The sequence below is a fragment of the Passer domesticus genome, chromosome 11, assembly GCF_036417665.1.
Source record: "Passer domesticus isolate bPasDom1 chromosome 11, bPasDom1.hap1, whole genome shotgun sequence".
NCBI lineage: Eukaryota > Metazoa > Chordata > Aves > Passeriformes > Passeridae > Passer > Passer domesticus.
The window spans coordinates 14,521,134-14,539,087 of record NC_087484.1 but is presented as its reverse complement, the minus strand read 5'-3'; the positions used below and the strand labels follow the sequence as shown (position 1 = coordinate 14,539,087).

The 17,954-nt window shown below is 41.9% G+C and overlaps 2 protein-coding genes across 9 annotated transcripts in view; one reads left to right on the top strand and one right to left on the bottom strand.

Moving 5' to 3' along the window:
• The window catches only part of PLS1 (plastin 1), a 277,498-nt gene that overhangs the window by 99,748 nt on the left and 159,796 nt on the right, over window positions 1-17,954 (top strand). The gene's annotated exons all lie outside the window — the stretch shown is intronic.
• TFDP2 (transcription factor Dp-2) overlaps window positions 1-17,954 on the bottom strand; it is a 54,243-nt gene that overhangs the window by 20,504 nt on the left and 15,785 nt on the right. For 7 of the 8 annotated variants that reach the window (XM_064385844.1, XM_064385846.1, XM_064385845.1 and 4 more), the window contains 5 exons: window positions 12,410-12,476; window positions 6,580-6,683; window positions 3,337-3,458; window positions 1,812-1,859; window positions 431-593 (listed from right to left, as the gene is read on the bottom strand). In XM_064385844.1, the coding sequence (XP_064241914.1) occupies window positions 431-593; window positions 1,812-1,859; window positions 3,337-3,458; window positions 6,580-6,683; window positions 12,410-12,476 (504 nt within the window). Of the gene's footprint in view, window positions 1-430; window positions 594-1,811; window positions 1,860-3,336; window positions 3,459-6,579; window positions 6,684-7,037; window positions 7,166-12,409; window positions 12,477-17,954 lie in introns of those variants that run through there. The other variant, XM_064385850.1, reaches the window with a different exon arrangement.

Genomic DNA, 17,954 nt, shown 5'->3' with positions numbered 1-17,954 from the left:
ATGCCAAATGGCAGTTCTGGTCAGAGTGGTGTGAAACCACAATCCTCCATCTGTGATACCCCCTGGACACCACATGAGCATGCTTGGCTGCAAATGGAAGCTTCAGGCCTTCCTGAAGCATCTCTGCAGGAAATTCCATCATGACAACTCTGGCACAGTTGAAAAGCCTGACAAGATCACATGTACAAGAGTAGCCTTTTCTTAAAGTGAATTATTCTGGCAGATTCCTCTACTTTGTTATAATTTAGAGGGAGTTCAATTCTTCATCTCAATTCTATATTTTTAGATTTCAAAGGGTAAGTCTTTATATTTGAGAACTAGTTAAGTGAAGGAGTGTATGGACTGTGGCAGGACAGTGCAGAAACAGAATTCTATGATAAAGCAGACAAATCTGCATTGGTATAAGAAAATTCACCACATATTTGCTTACTGAATCGGCTGCGAGGTGGCTGTTAGAATTTGTGAATTCTGATACGAGCTCATCAGCGACTTCATTGTACGAAGTTGTTCCTTTGCGTTGAACTTTTTCACAAACTTTCATTGAAAAATGCCTCAGACCCTTCCCATTTTTATCTCCTTTCTTGCTTCTCTTACTGAAAAGAGAAAAGTATTATTTTAATACACTGAATGTTAATAAACTACTTTGTTACACAGAAAAAGGTCTGCATTTTGTAACAGAAATCTGGACTATCTAAATGAAAAATAAAAGTTTTGCATCAATTTCTTGTTTCTTAGAAGTTGGCAAAAAAGTGCACCAGAGCCCCTTTCCCTTTCTTGACTATTTCTAAATTGGTAGCATTTGAGCACATGCTACTGGGAAGATGCTTAAAATGGATTTGTAATTCATATCCAGGTAGTCTCACAAAAGAACAACCAAAAAAATGATGAAAACTGAAAACCTCACAAGGTGCTTATGTATGTGGAGGCCATGTTTATGTGAAGCTCTCATATGTGTGCCTAAATTAGAAAGGCTCAGACATCTCTATGTAATACACAGCAGGAGATACCAAAGTTGGTCATTAGGGGAATTAAGGTGTGTCCATCATAGAATATATCCACATAAATACATCATAGTATATATACATATATACATATATATATACACACACATCATAGTATATATAGATATATACATACATACATATATATGTATGTATGTACACACACATCATAGTATCTATACATATATATACATCTATTCTGTGATGTATCCATCACAGAACAGATACAAGAATCTCTTTTATGGAGAGTAAGTACAAAGTCATTAAGGGCTTTAAGATGCCAAATTAAGAATTGGCAAACTGTCAGGGTTATTTTCCATTCACTTTTTTCCAGAAAAGGTAAGGGAAATAGAAAAAAAACAGGAGCAGTTGTTTTTATCACACAAACTAGATCTGGATGTGTAATTCAATAGAAGCCTTTAAAAAGTTCAGCTGTGTTGTTTTTGTTTTTTCTTTTTTTTTTTAATTAGTCTCATGGTTTCATTTGACAATGTGTTCCGGGGAGAGCTGTTATTTTACAGAAAAAAGGGTTCCTGTCAGCAGTAAATAGCAAAAGAAACTATTAAAAAAACCAAGAATGGTTTTCAAAATTGCGAATGTATCTAAGAAAACAGAATACAGGTAGAAGAAACAAAAAAGAGTAAAAAGGAACACCAGCAGACTAAAAAAGCCCAACACAGCTTTGAGTGAAAACTGCTGAAAGCAGGAACTGGGCAGTTATGTTTCTGAAAGACAAATCCAAAGTAAAGCAGGTAAAAGGTGTAGTATAGCAGGTATTTATACATAAAATACACATTCAGAAACACTCACCTTTCTGAAAAATCTGACTCTATAATTTCTTGAGTCCGTTTCCGCTCCCTACAACAAGACAATTCAAACTTAAGTTGAAAATACCATTATATCTATGGACCACTAAAATCAGTGTCTGTGGGGCCTAGCTGGTTCTAGTGTTTGCTGTTACATGTTTACTGAAAGGGAAAAATACAACATACAGAGCTTGACAAAATTTGAGGGAAGGTGGTTAGGACTTGTGGAGGAAGTTTGTGGAGCTCACTGCCAGACAAATTCTATTCCAAATTTTACCATGCTTTGCCCACAGGAATTAAGGGAAGTCACTTCACCTGGAACTACAGGAAGTGTGCTGGTGTGACCTCGATGTCCAAAGTCCATCAAAATGGAGAAGCTGGGCTGCTTTGAAAATTCCTATTTAAAATTCCTCCATATGGAAGAAAAATGTCTTTAAACAGTGCTTAAAATATATTCTCTATTTTCAAGCCAGTGAATGTTTAGGAATCTTTAAACAAAACCCCAAGGTTAAATACTAAACATATTCCTGTTAGAGCTGATGCATACAGAGCTGAAGACAGACTCTGAAGAAGCAGCTGCCATGAATTTTCAACAGCAGCAGCAGGCTGCAATCATTGGCCATTCCTTATCCTCCAGTTTATTCCCCACAGCAAGCAGGAGCTGCTTTCCAGCCCTGCCTTTTCCTGCAGCAGCCAGCCCAAGGCAGAGCCCCAGAGCTGTGCTGAGCTGGGGCACATTGTGTCCCTGTGCTTTCCAAAGCTCCCAGCACAGACTTACACACTGAACACCTACCACTGCTGGGAAGGAAACTAAACAAAAATTATGGGTTTGAAAACCTGTGCTTGAAAGCCAGCACTCTTTGTTTGTGTGATCCAGAATGCACAACCAGGCCTCTCCCTCGGCAGCACCACAGGGATTTCTGTCCGTGGTGCTTAACTGGGGCTGAGCAGCTGGGGCCAGGGGTGCCCTGGGCTGGCAGTCAGTGAGCTGTGCCCTGCTCTGCACACCAGGCTGCCAGAGCCTGTGCCAGCCCTGCCAGTGAACGTGTTCCTCTCATTTTGGTAATAATTTGGAGTCTGTGAAGTAAACAATGGGGAAAGCAAGCAGTCTTCTGAAGTGTCTTCAGCAACAGCTTGCTACCTCAGTTCAGGAATCCCACAGACCCTTCCTTAGCTCTGTTCCTCAAATGAAAATATGGCCTATTGCATGGACTTCTGCTTGCATCACCATTGACTCTGTCTGGAGTCACCTCGAGACTTTTATAGATGAAGCAAAAGATTAAGCTCATTGGAAGTCCTGTGACTCGACTTGGACAGTACACAAACAGAAGGATGGTGCTGCTTGGTGGTCGTGGTTGATGCACTGCCACAAGGCTGCTCTGGGAATCCCCACCACTGAAAAGCACATGCCATACTCCAGTTAGTTGTGCAAGAAGTAGAAACTGTAGGCCAGCACAGATTCAACAGTATAAATAATGGAAAAGAGCAGAAGAGATGCTCAGCCATCTTTAAGTGAGACAAAGGCTTACCCTGGGACCCAGCCGGACGCCTCCGTTCTGTGTGTCTGAGTGACCATGGCTGGAGCTGGGCTGTACGGGCTCCCAATCAGAACACCCCCTGAGCTGCTCAGTCTTTGTGGTGTGCTTATGATCTGTAAAATTTAGCAATAAAAACCACAGCTCTCTAAAGAAAACAGAGATAACTACAGCCCAAAATTCATACTAAGCATTGCACTAAGTAATAATAATTCTGTACCAGAAGCAGTCACAGTATACAGAAGAGATGGCATCAGAAGATCTTCATGCAGCAAAGCCATTACAGCTTGGCTACAACTGCCAAGCTTCCTATTAGTTGTACCACATTACTGTATCATTCACATGGACAAGAGCCAGACAAATGATTCCAAGTAATTCCTAGGTATGGCAGATAGGATCTGTACCTACAGCCACCCAATTATTTCTTCATGAGTACATCTAGGCAATTTCTTGATCAATGTAATCAATACAGCCATCTTTCTTTCCAATGGATTTGTCTCTTCTAATTGTCTATACAAAAGACAGTCTGAGCTGCAGGCAAAGCATTCCCTGCAGCTTCTAGCATTCACAAGATCTCAAGGGACTCTGGCAATGAATTGTACCTACAGAATTCAATGTAAAGTCTCTATGGTATAGATAGAATTTACATTTATGCAAACCTGCTGAAACTGTAGACACACTGGTTAACACTGACACCCAGTCTCAACTTTTAAATCACATCCAAGTTCATTTTCAGAGTAGGTTACCAGAATAATTTAAATAATATTTACAAATGAAACAGTATTGAGAAAGCTAATCTTTAAAATAAAGCAAATTTAATTATTTTGATTCCATTATGGTAAGATTCAAATCAAAGCTTCTTGGACAGTGCTTTCCACTCCTGTATCTTACCTAATATTTTAAAACTTTGTTTTATTTTACTACATTTATTTTTGAGTAGTGACTGTACTAAACTTTGTGATTTCCTTTACTATTTAACTTATTTAACACCTGTGTAAGCATCCCAAGGCCCTCAGGTAACTAACTGTTGTAAGTATATGCTGTAAGTATAGAGCAGATATATAGGTACTGCAAGTGTGTACATATATATATGCATATATATACAAACTAGAGATAAGTATACAGCATTTATATGGTATCCATCACTGTTGTTTAGAGAAGTAGAAAAATGTTCTGTGAAGAATTCCCCATTTCCTTAGCTCATTGGGCATTACTTCACATCTGCCCTGGTACCACGTTTGACTACATACACATCTTTTTTGTCTTAAAGATATAAATTATCTAATTTATTGTTTGCAAATGTACAGCTTGACAGAACCAAGGGAAAAGAGAACTTCAGAGAAACCAAAACACAGGTACAGGTTATGTATTTATTTCCTGGTTGGGGCTGGAGAACCAAAGTCACCTGGCTTTAGCCATTGCAGGCACACAGGAAAGGTCATTTCTGTCACCCGGCTGCTGCTCCGGCCTGGGCAGAGGTGTCAGGGGCTGAGACTGGGCAGAGGTGACAGGAGCGTGGCTGTGGCCGCAGGTGCCAGGGGCTGACTGATCAGTGTTCTGGAGCTCGGCCGTGGCCGCAGGTGCCAGGGGCCGGTCAGTGTTCTGGAGCTCAGCCGTGGCCGCAGGTGCCAGGGGCCGGTCGGTGACAGGAGCTCAGCCGTGGCCGCAGGTGCCAGGGGCCGGTCGGTGACAGGAGCGCGGCCGTGGCCGCAGGTGTCAGCGGCTGTGGCAGGTGCCAGGGGCCGGTCAGTGTGACAGGAGCTCGGCCGTGGCCGCAGGTGTCAGCGGCTGTGGCAGGTGCCAGGGGCCGGTCGGTGACAGGAGCTCGGCCGTGGCCGCAGGTGCCAGCGGCCCGGGGCAGCGAGAGCCCGGCCCGGCCCGCGCTGCCCTCTGGCGGCACGCGGCCGCTCCTGCAGCGGCTCTGTCCTGCTTGAAGGACCCGGAGCGGCCCCAGGGCCTGGAAGCCACGGTGGGGAAATAAGGCCTAAATAAATTAATTAATCAAGCAGGGTGTTGCTGACACAGGCAGATGCTGAGGGAGCGCTAACATTGCCACTACTGAGAGCTCGGGAGCGTTGGCTTTTAAACAGCCTGGCACAACACAGCTGCATGCTGGGTGTCTTGGAAAGCCTGGGTTAATGGCTATTCATTAAGAAAATGTTTTCTGAATATAGATCTGTTCTTGCAAAGCAGCAGACTAAAAGGATAAAAAAAAAAAAAAAAACAAAAAAAAAAAGAATAAAAATGGTGTGTTTCACATCACACAGTAGCTTTTGCAACTTCTACCTGCTGTAGAACCTGAACTGCAAGCAGGGCTCACTGAAACCAAAAGCAGGGCTTGAGAAGTCCATCATAAGAGTAGGAGTGCATTAAGTGAGTGCTCTCCCTGTTGTGGGCTGTTTATTGCACTGGCAGGACACATCCTCAGTGGCAGAACTGTTCCAGTGCAGTGCCACAGGGCACAGCCTGTGACACAGCTGTTCCTGGCAGGCAGCCCCTGGCCATGCTGGGGCCAGAGCTGTGTGAGCAGTGAGTGCCACGGGGCTGGCTGTGATGTGTGTGCCCCTCTGCCCAGCTGGGACAAACCCCCAGAGAACCCTGCTCAGGTCAAAAAGGCCCAACGCCATTTTTATGAAACACATCAAATGTCTCTGTACTCAGGCTAAGTGCTTGGCAATGAGGCATCAGGTTACTAGAAACTGTTCACAGTATTGCCTATTTAGCTCCTTGGCCACCAGTAACTCTAATTTTTTTTCTTAAAACTAAATCCAAAATCCCTGGAACATCAATATACATATACAATTATCATGGACAGGAAAAGAGAGTTTTAAGAAGAGTAGTTTCAACAAGTTTAGAATTTCTACTAACACATCAAAGACATTCTCTGACAATTCTGGAGATTTACTGGTGAGAACATGACTCAAAACATTCAAAGTGTATCCTCTCAAATAATGAGGGGATTTTCTTAATACACTTTGAGTAATAGTTAAAGTGTCAGCTGGTAAAGCTGTTTCAATTTCCAGTGAAAGCCCAGGAGACAGGTACCCCCTAAGGGCACACGCAGCAGCACTGCTGGGAGTGGCAGTTCGGGCATGCCAGGCCTGCTGTGCCTCCCATCCAGGTGGGGACCTGTGGCTGAGGCAGGAAGCAGCAAGTTCCTCTCGTGTTCCTGTCTTACACCACCAGGAAGTCACAGCCAGTTGCACAAGCTGGCATTACTGGGGGTGCAAAACTTACCATTTGGGGTCCAACATTCACATTGATTGGTCCCAAGGTTTTTGGCAAAATCTTAGTCGGAGAGTTGGTGCTGGAAACTGGCAATGTGATTACTGAAATATTACCTAAAAAGAATGGTAAAAGGAGACTTTTAAATTATTTCCTTAGTAACGTGTGAAAAACACTTTAACAAATTCTCACATCACTCTAACGCTTTGGAATCAGGTTGGCTTTGTTTCATTTGCTGTGAACACACGCTCAGGTAACCTCCAGACCTCTCAGCAGATGTCACAAGGACACCTCACAAAATTACACCTTCACTATTCTACTTTTATTATTTTTTATTACATGTATTTTATTTCCAGAAACAATTTATTCTTGCTTAAGACAAAGAGCACACAGCCTGACATTCCTCAGCATTAGAAGTGAAAATTAATAAGAATACTTCTGAAAGAAGCCAACATACAAATCCTACTTACAATCATAATCACGTGTACAAAATCTCTAAACCTTCAAAGCCTTAACCATTCCTCCTCTGACTGTCCCAGAGCGTTCCACAGTCATTGCTGATGTAAGCCAAGCACAGCCTGCCCTGTACAGATGGAAGTGATGCCTTTACAACTCACCTAAAGTCACAGAGCAGGCAGCCGGATGTCACAGTAAAGTCTCCCGTGCCATCTCCAGTGCAGGGTGTTCTCATCCCAAAATGTTTATCATCTCTGTGATCCCAAACTGCTTATGGGTCTAAATCATCCTGCCTTCCACAGAGAAGAGCAGCTCTGTGCTGACAGCCCCAAAATACTGCTGCTCCTCCTCTATCCCAAACTGCATCTTGTATCTCGATTATTTGGAATTAATGTTTAAAGCAAAACTGTTGCAGCACCACTGCTACTCCTTGGGTGTTCAAACTGTTGTGCACAAGCCACTCAAAGCCCTGAGCATAGTGGCTTATCCAAGTGCCACAGTGGTGGCAGCAGCTCCTTCCTCTGTGACAGCTTCACATCAGGAGAGCTGGCACCGATCAGTGAAACACCAGCCCCTGTTCCTACACACAGCCTGGGGAGGGATGGGCTCTGAGGCACAGCCACATGGAAGGGAGAGCTGCCACTGCCTGTAATCCAGAGTCAGCCGGGGTCTAGCTGGGATCATGAGGACAAGGATAGGTTCCTGGAGAGCTACTAATGTTCTCTGGCACTGCAGACAGCAGCTGAAGGCATCTGAGGTGACAGGTCCCTTCAGAGCAGCACAGGCACCAGCCCTCTCCCACAGGAGCCAGCCAACACTCAGCTTAGCCCACATGGCCCAGGCTGACTCAGTGCTGCTACACATCCCTGCTCCCCCATCTCTTCTCACATCACCTGTTCACCTCCCCTGCCCAGTTTTCTTTTCTCACTTGGTCCTGAATCATGGTCTCTTTTTTTACATTTTATTTTAGTGCACCTGTTTTCCATGAGGTTACTGAAAAATGATAAATTCAACAAAGTAACCTCTCTGCAATAGGAAGCAGAAGCAACACAACTGAGAGGAAAAAGGATCTTATCTTCTGTAGTTACAGCACAGAAGTAGAAAAGATGTAGATTTATGTGAAGTCTCACCTTCATAAGAAATATTCAACAGATATATGAGAAATACAAACAAATTGAAACTACGATGTTCTAATATTCTGTGTTGATTCTTTTGGCATCTGGAGTAATACTACTACTTAATATTAATTTTCCAAAAAGGAAATCTGAATCTGAAAACATCTTCAGAAGCAGCTTGCATCTCTACTCAATAAAATGAATCAATTATTCACTCATGTAACTCACCTAGAAAAACAAATATAAACCTCCCACACTTGCAAACCCACTCCCTCCAGTAAATCTTTGCTCTGTTATGAAACATCTTTTGTGGGGTAGTGCCAGAGAGCACAAGACAGTAATTCATTATTTACATACACTGTGTTCCCATGCTGAGCTCAAGAGTTCTCTCACTTGCCAGTTTGACTTTTGCTAGAGGATTTTGCCCAGGATTTCCCAAGCTGTGCCAGCATATTCCATCAAAACCTAGTCTCTCCCCTCATTCCAGGCTGTTGCCATCAATGATGTGTCACTTCCAGCACTGCTGTAGGTATTTTCCTCTTTTCTGCTGCAACTGAAACTTTTGACCCCTCTACCTCCAAGATCAGCTCTCACACTATTTCTCCTTGTCCCTTTTCTTACCAGGGAAAAGAAATAAATTCCTTTCTCTGGTGTTGACAGCGTAAGGCCACATGGCCAAGTGCAGTAAAATTGTGCAATGTCGGTTTTGGCTCGCAGCTCCTTCACCACAGGGCTACCCCCAGAGCTGCCTGCAGCTGCTCCTCCCAGGCTGCAGGAGGCCCTGGGCTGTCGTGTGTCCGTGCCAGGGTGGCCTGTGGGGCTCACAGCACTGGCAATGCACAGGGCAATGCGAGGGCCACCCACCCCATCCAGCAGCGGGCACAGCCTGCTCCCCTCCCAGCAGCTGCCAGCCTGGCATCCACGGCATCCACGGCATCCAGCTGCACCTGTGGCTGCTGAGAACACTCATGGATGGACTTCCCTCACACACACATGCAGAGCCATGGCCAAAGCCACACAAACCCACCAGATCCACTGAGCAGCCTGGGAAAAACCACTAATAAACCACTAATTAGCAGCTACTGCTGCACTGTGCCTTCATTTACAAGGCTCCCTGGATCATGGAACACTGGCACCACTGGGGTAACTTCAGTAAATACAAGGGTCATTCAAATGACCTGATCTTGATTTTAAAAAGACATTTGCTTACATATGGTGTGTGTTTATATGGCTTTTTGGACAGTTACTGTCAATAAAAAAGATTTTCATCTTCTAATCCCTACACAAATCCCTCATTTGGCAGCAGTACTGTCAAAAGAATCTTAAGAGTTGACCAAGTTTTCAAGAAATGTTTCCCTGCCCTTGTTCTTACTTTTAATTTTCTTCATTGGCAAATATAAATATGTGGATGTGTAGATTTTAAAATACAGATAGGATGAAAAAGAACCAGTTTGTTTTTATAAGTGAGGTATTTCTTATCCACAGTGGCCAGAAAGAAAGAACAATCAAATTCTTCACAGTAAGAGGTTGCTTTTTGTGTTTGTCAGCAGTTGAAAAAATAGTAAACAAAGTTTTATCAATTACAAATAAAATATTCCTCCCTACCATTTTCTTTTTTTCCAAATAGCATCATGTTGCAGCTACTCATGTAACCTCAATTGCTTCAAATATTATTATTATATCATTATATTATTATATTTAGGAGGAAGCAGATGTAACAAAACATTCAACAGATTTCAATATTCAACTGAAAGCAGAAATATCATCAAACTAACTATATATACTATCACAAAGCAACTGCAAAGGCTTTAAACATGGCCAAATTCTAACTAAATGCCAAGTCTTAATAAGACCCATCATTTGGGGACAAAAAAGATTACACTGATTTATGTCCCGGGGCACAAGAGCAGTGAGTACAGTGATAAGCTGGACACAATGAGACCCATCAGCCTCGAGTCACGGTGATCTCACTGCACGATGGAAAAGGTCAGCACAGATGGATCAAACTGCAATGATTTGTATAATAATACTCAGTTCTTATATAATGTTTCTCAGCAGTACTTTCAAGGCACAAAGGAGGTCAGTGCCATTATTCCTATTTACCTATGGAAAACCAAGCACATGGGAAAGAAACCCACTTAAAACTCTCATAGGGAGGCTTTAACTGCAATACACAGAGAGCCATCCCAAACTGAGCCTCCCCAGCACTGAAGCAAATTCAGAATAACAATCTGACTGTGGATATATATATATATATATATATGTATGTTTCTCTCAGAACAAAAGTGCTTTGCTTCTACATAAATTATTTTTCCATTCTTCAGTTGCCACTATTGTTGCTTCTCAGGGAGAGAAATCAGTGTTGCTATAATTTCATATTTTTAAAAACCATCATTGCTACATAACTATTATTCTTCCTGACATTTGTGCAATAATTTTACTGGCGCACAAAAAGAAAAAGTCAATTTAAATGATCTTCAGCTTCAAGCAGTCACAGATAAAGTTACTCATATTTATGTACATGTATGCTCACATGCACACACAAAGCAGCTCACCAAACTCAGTTTAAATCATTATGTGCCACCCTAAAAAGGTCTAATTTCACATAAACAACATGCATTCCTATACAAATACGAAGCTAAAGAGATTTTAGTGATTTTTTTCCCCCCTGTATAACTAAATCTGTTAGGTCTGCAGCTCAGTTACAAAGATAACCAGAAACAATGTCAACTGGAGAATCTATAGAATCTGTCACAGCCAGTTTGAAGGAGACCATGGCTGATGGGGAGCATAGCCCAACCAGCTGGGGCTACACACAAAGCTTACATCAACAAAAAACCCATTGAATTTTCAAACAAAACACCAGGGAAGTGGTGGTAATTTGGATTTCATATTCAGAGCTCTAAACAAATGTCCACTTTTTAAATGTGTCTCAATGAACAGCCATTTTTAATAATACAGCCTACAGCTTGACAATGATGGCAAAAACCCCAGCTCAGAGCTGTGAGACATCAGCAGCCCATTAGGATATTTTGGAATAACATATGTGATGTGTCCTCAGGATCTCCTAATACACTAAGATAGATCAGTAAATTTACTGATCTCCAAGATCAGTAAATAAAAGCATATAGAAAAATGGAATTATTATTGCATTATTAGTACACAAGTATTTTCTTGGTAAATTTCTTTGCATTGCACAAAATTACTGGGCTACAAACCTAAATTTAAAAATTCCATAGAGATGAAATCAAAGAGATCTGTAGAAAAGAAAAAATAAAATGGGGCAGACAATTTTTCAATGTACTTCAGGCTTACACTGAGCAGTACAATTTCAGTCTTTTACTGTTCAATTTGAGACAAATCTGCAGGAGTTAACAGCTGTGTGAATCTGAAAGTACCAGGCACAGGCCTATGGATTACTGCTTTTGATGTCTTGGCCATTTTAGCAGATCTCTTCAAGCATACAATGAAGTGCTTCTCTTACAGCAGCCCTGAGCAGTAAGTTTTTAAAACACCAGTCCTGTCAGGACAAAGGCCTCCACCAGTTTGTCATGTTCTGAAAAGTTTAGAAAACTAGGAAGGTACTGTAGCTCCAGCCATTTTCTGTTTAGCTGTCTCAGTTTTTCAGTCTCTTAGGTTTGATGGCGTCAGCCAAAAATCAACCTTCCTGCTACTACATGCACTGGATTATTGCAGTGGGTAACAGCAAACCAGTATTTACTTTGAAAGGTTGATTGAAATGTTTCCTGAACTGCAAATCCTTGAGTCTTCTAGTATAAATAAGGGGGTTTTTTTACTGGAATACCATAGCTGTTATGACTGATCATAAATTGTTTTTGAGTCAAAAGTGATTAATCTAGAAGTGCTAAGATAAAACAGGACAGGACAAAACATAATTATTATTGTAAATTGTGCAGAACATTTAGAAAGAAGTATGACAACATGTTTTAGCCTTCTCTGTTATTTCTGTCACAGAATCAGGGAATTTTAAGGGTGGACTAGAAATCAGAAATTCAGCATATTAGTCACCATTGAGGAATGAAAAAAAAGGGCTTATGTTATCCTCTTATTATTTTTATTACACCTTCTTTTCTCCTCTGAAATCCTGAAGACCTTCCCATCTTTGTACTGACACTTACATGTCAGTATTAAACAACTACTGGTGGGGATGTATATTTTGAACATTTAAATTCTGAGTATCCCAAATGTGAATCAATCATATATTGCAGTGAAGGAAGTCTTAATGTATGTATTGAATAGAATTCTCTTACCTTTTGTTGGACTCTGGTTCTGATCTATAAATCCTTTCAAGTCTCCATTTGTGGAAGTCACACCAACCTGAACAAAACATTTACGGAGTCTTAAAATATGATAAACCTTTCTATGTTTTCTAAAATGCAACTAATAATATTATGAAAGCAACTTTGTGAATTATGAAATATCATAATCCTATGGACAGTAGGGCAAAATATGCAGGACATTTGGAAAGTCTATTTTCAACTAAGTTGTTACCTAAACCCACCCTGAATATTCTGACTGTGTACTACATGTACCCAGGCAGCCCATTCTGGCTATTATGGGGTAAGGCACCATCCCCTCCAGGTCAAAGGCCACCAATAACACAGCAGAAATCTGCCCGTGCCCAATTGCCTCAGCACTCAGCTGCACAGTCTGCAGGTATGAGATGTGCCTTGAAGCATTCTAAATACATTCCCTACTCTTCAGAGATACACTGATTTGCTGAGGGGAAGTTACTGGGGACATGGAAAACTTAAATCTTATACAGAATGGTGCAACTCAGACTTTAGCATGCACACAAAGCATAGGAAGGTGTAGTTTGTACAGAAAAATACAAGATCATCTTGGATGAGGAAGGGAAGAGGTGGGAAGTCCCTCATATCTCAACTTCTTTTAAAAATATTATAAAATTTGACTATTTCTGTAAATCATTGGGACAAATGGGTCCACTATCCAAGTTAAAAGAAGGCAATCATATGATGAAGGATCAAACATTTTGCTTTATTTTACAGATATATGTAGCAATAATGGAACCTATGCTAGGGCCACTTCAAGAATTTTAACATACTCCAGTCAGAGCATCATTTAATTTTAGGCAAATTAAACTTAACTAAAATAAACTACACAAAAGAATATCTACTATAAGCATTCAGTCTCTCAATTCTGATTAGAGACCTTGTATTCAGCAGATAATTTTTGTAGGGGAAAATCTGCACACAGCATTGTGACAGTCTCTTGAGAATATTTCTGCTCAGATTTTTTCCCCATCAGGAGACACGTAAGAAGATCAACTGCTCCTGCACTGCTGTGATTGTAAAACACTGCCCAGATGAGCTCAGTTGTGCTGCTATAAACAAACCCTTCGAGATGCTCAGCACAGCCCTCAGTTTATTCAGGCATTGTCACATCGGAGTGGCTCTTTCCTGCCCTTCCTGGCACGCCCAGCCGGATCCTCCTGCACCGGCAGGCGCTGTGGTGTCCCCAGAGCTGTGTCCAAGGGCTGTCCCATCTTCCCTGCCACTCCCGGGCTGTCTCCCAGCAGGTGGCACCGGTGCAGCAGCGATGCAGCAGCGCTGGGGAGGGCCCGGGCTGGAGCAGGGCAAAGGGAGGAAGACATGAAACAAACCACAACATCTCCTCAGCACGGTTTGGAAGCAGATCCAGGACCTCTTGAGCATGGGCACAAGGGACACTGGTGTGGTAGGAGGCCACTGTGGCTCCTCACACTGAGGATGTGCTCTGGAGGAGAGGTTTAACCAGAGGCTGGGAACTGCACAGGGCAAGGCACTGCAAGGGAGGGGAAGAGGCTCTGCTGGCTCACACCTCTGCTGCTCACACCAACAACAGTGCCAGCTTCTCCCAGCACCCCTGCCTGCCTCTGCAGCAGCTACAGCAACACAAACGGGAGAAATTTTAAATTCAGGGAAAGAATAGGGGTCCACGGGGATAAATATTATGTTAGATTATGGGCTTCAACTCATTGCAAGGGAAGGGATTACGAGGAACATCTTCAAAGACAGCACTGAAATTTGTTCACAATTGAACATTTAGATCCAGATCTACAACTGTACATTTCCCTATTAATTCAGATCAGTGTTGTAATCAAACACTGAAAATGATGTACATATACAGTGTCAGAATGAAGATTCTAACTTCTACATTTAATTCTATAAAAGATTGTGTGTATTTTGTACTTTTAGTGATCCAAATGACACAAAATTATAGAACTTCAGTTTGCACAGAAATGTGTTGTTTTCATTACAATGATCCTAGTAGCACATTTATAAAGAGCAGCACTTTTCTCAATTTTACAATCCTTGTATCTAAGTTTAGAAGACCTTGAAAACAAACTTGAATTTCATGAGAACTGAAGTGAGAAATAATGTGGCAGATCTAAAGGAATTTGTTTCTCCTGAATAAGAATGATCCTAACTAAGTCCTCCGAACAAGCAATGCGTGATGCAACATGACAATACTGCTGCACAGCAAGGCCTGTACAGGATTCCATCTCAGTGTTCAAGAGGTCCCAGGCCATGTTGTTATCTGACACAGATCACACACTGCTTTTGGGAATCTTATACTGTAACAACCCCTAAGCTGAAACCGGTACACAATCCAATGCTTAACAGGTATCATTTGTTACTTTCTGTACTGCTGCTGTGATATTTCTGCTTTATAACAGTGGCCCAGAGGGTCTGGATTGCTGGGCATGGCAGGAGCTGGACTCCTGCTCCTGTTCATCTGCAGCACAAGGAATGCAGCCACGATGGAAGATGAAGAAAGGACTTGGCAGGCCTTTGCACACTACTGAATATCTTAGAGGTTTGTTTGCCTTTCCTGTTAGGTGACTAAGTTTCCAAACAGGGTGAGGGGAAAGAAAGAGTCACAGCCAGAGCCTTGGATGGGGCCAAGTGCCACGAGCAGCTCTTGTAGCTTGCCTTGTGCCCAGCCCTCTCGACCACTGGGCTGGGCAATCTCTGTGACCACCCTCAGCAGTTAAACTTCCTTCCACACTGACACGTGAAAGGAGCTATCACAGCATTTAACTGACCTTATCCATGGCAAGACAGCTACCTTCTGAGAAGCACTGACTTCACAATCAAAACTAGCAGTCTTCAAAATTCAAAAAACTTGCTGAAGTTGTATCATGTATTTGTTTGAATAAATGAAACTAAAAATAAATTTACCACGAGCATTTGCTCTTTTTTTATTCCATTTGTTAATACTGTTTTAGTGTCTTTTTACCTGAAGGACTGATGGGAAATGACATACAAAACAGACAAGAAAAAAACACATTTTCTCATGTAAGTAAAGAATTAAATAACCCAGTTGGACAGGGTGATCTGGGTACAATGTATATGGTAAGCACATAATAATCTTTTTTTCCAAGAGAACCTGTAACATTTGATTATTCACTGCTTCTTTGATCGGATTAGTTTTCTAAGGAAGGTCAAATTACCCACAAACAATATTCCACAAACAGATAGGATCCTGTGTTTAAAGAAAATGAGCAGTGAGCCCAGCCTGGACAATTTTCCCACCACACACTCAGAAGGAAGGAAAAACGGTGACTGGGAAGGTTTTTCATCTTGCACACACATTCCATCTGCAGGCACGTGCTTGGAGCACAGCTGCCTTGGACAGGAGGCTGTCCAACACAGCTTCTTGCAAGGTGGAAAACCATTCCAGGGACAGCTCACTGCAGGGGCTGTGACGCAGCAGGAGCACAGACATGCCCAGCTGAGGAGCAGTGATTGCAAAAAGCAGAGGTGGCAGTTCCTGCTGTGCACATTTGACAGAAGATACCTGTCCTTCAAGAGTTTCCTGGAAGATGCTCAAATTCCAGTCCTTTAAAATTTCCTTTCCTTGATGCTTCAACATAAAGGAAAATGATGGAAGTACTCTTACAAGGAAGCTCACTCCCTCAACTCACTCTGCAGATCACTGAACCATTTCTGACACTGTAACAAATACTAACCTTACATTTGAAACAGGCTTCCAGCTGCAGAAACCCCCAGGCATATAGAGAATCTAAACCCTGCAACTCTGCAAATTCAGAAGCATTATGGCCTTCTAACAGCACCAGGAAACACCAGGGCTGGCACTATTCTGAGTAACCAGAGCAATTCTGAGTAACCAAGGCTGGGAAAACCCTAAGAAGTGCTACCAATGACACAAAGCATATAATCACCACATGAACAAGTAAACATGAAAACTGAGTCCTACATTCATCTGCACTACAATAGCTGATGTTTGGGTTTTTTTTAACATAAACCCACAAAATATTAGGTATCTGACTAGGTTTGCATGATTTTTGACATGCAAAATTTCAAAGCATGCATACCAATAAAATATTTCTTCTCTAAAGCAACCACAGCATTGTGCTGAAGTAAACAACAGAATTGTATTTCTATATTCAGAACAAGAGTAGGTTACCCAGAGTGAATGTCATGTCTATCCTCTGAGATTTTCAAAACCCAAAGCCCTGATGGAGCCCTGAACAAAGCACCAAGCAACTGGGCTCCAGTGTCAAAGAGCTTTCCACAAAACACCAGAGTAAATGGCCTCCTGGAATCCCTTCCAGCCCGTGCCACTCTATGACTATTACACATGGATTTTATCCATGGATTTTATTGGGATTGGTATTTATCCTTTGACTGCATCAAACAAAAGGTCAAAGCCACAAATGACCTGGATTTGTGCAGCTGTCCCACATACATCAGTAGAATTATTTATTTGTACTAGAGATGAACATGACCTATGAAATAATAAGCAAAGGGCTTTGAATATACACATATACACTTTATGTCTTGGTAAGCTTGAATCAAAAAGTGAGATATAAGATACCTCAAAGCCTGGAACTACACACCAAATAAAGCTATTAATAAAGCCAACAGAGATTTCCAACATTTGAGAATTAATTTAACCAAACTATCACTGGCACCAATCTAACCCAATATGCACAAAAGCTTTTGCAGTGACTGAACAGAGCACATTCCTAGGCTACCTGCACTTTCATTGTGGGCACTTTGGTGGTGCTGGTTCCTAAACCCACTCAGATTTAACTAGAATGCAGGATGTCAGCAGGCAAATTGCCCAGGGCCCAAAGTCATACTCAATTCACTGATCACCAGGATTAATCAGAACTGTTCTCTGTACAGGCTGTGTACCTCAGGAAGCACAGCTAATTAGGCAGAAAATTAAGGTCAGGATGTTAAGACATTTCATAAGCTTCCTCAGAACTCAGGATAGAGGAGTCAAATATAGAGCCTTGAGACACCACCACAGGCTGGGTCATGAGCAAGCAAAGGAACAAGAAGGCCTCCAGTCTTCTAGAAACCAAGGGTGTACCCACAGCAGCCAAATAATAGTTTATTTTTTCTACTGGATCTGAGACTGAGATCTGAGTCTCAGAACCAGTAGAAGGATTTTACAGACATGCAAAGGTGAGAAGACTCAACAAAATGTGCAGCTTTCACATAAGTTTGAAGAAATGTTAGAGAAATCACTGACTCATAGAATATCTCAAGTTGGAAGGGACCTGAATAGATCAATATGAAAACAGCATAAAACATTGCCTCAGTTATCAACCTGACCAACAGCTGAGTAAACTCCACGTGCTTAAAGAGCTTCCAACCAGTTTAAATTTACCAAAATACTGCAGAAGATGATGGGGTACATATTTGTGGTATACAAAAATCAGAGAAGATACATGAATTTGAAGGTCTTTGTGATTGATTTTTTTATATTTGCCCACACAATTCTGAAAGTCAGAAGTGACTGGCAGAGTGCCAATAT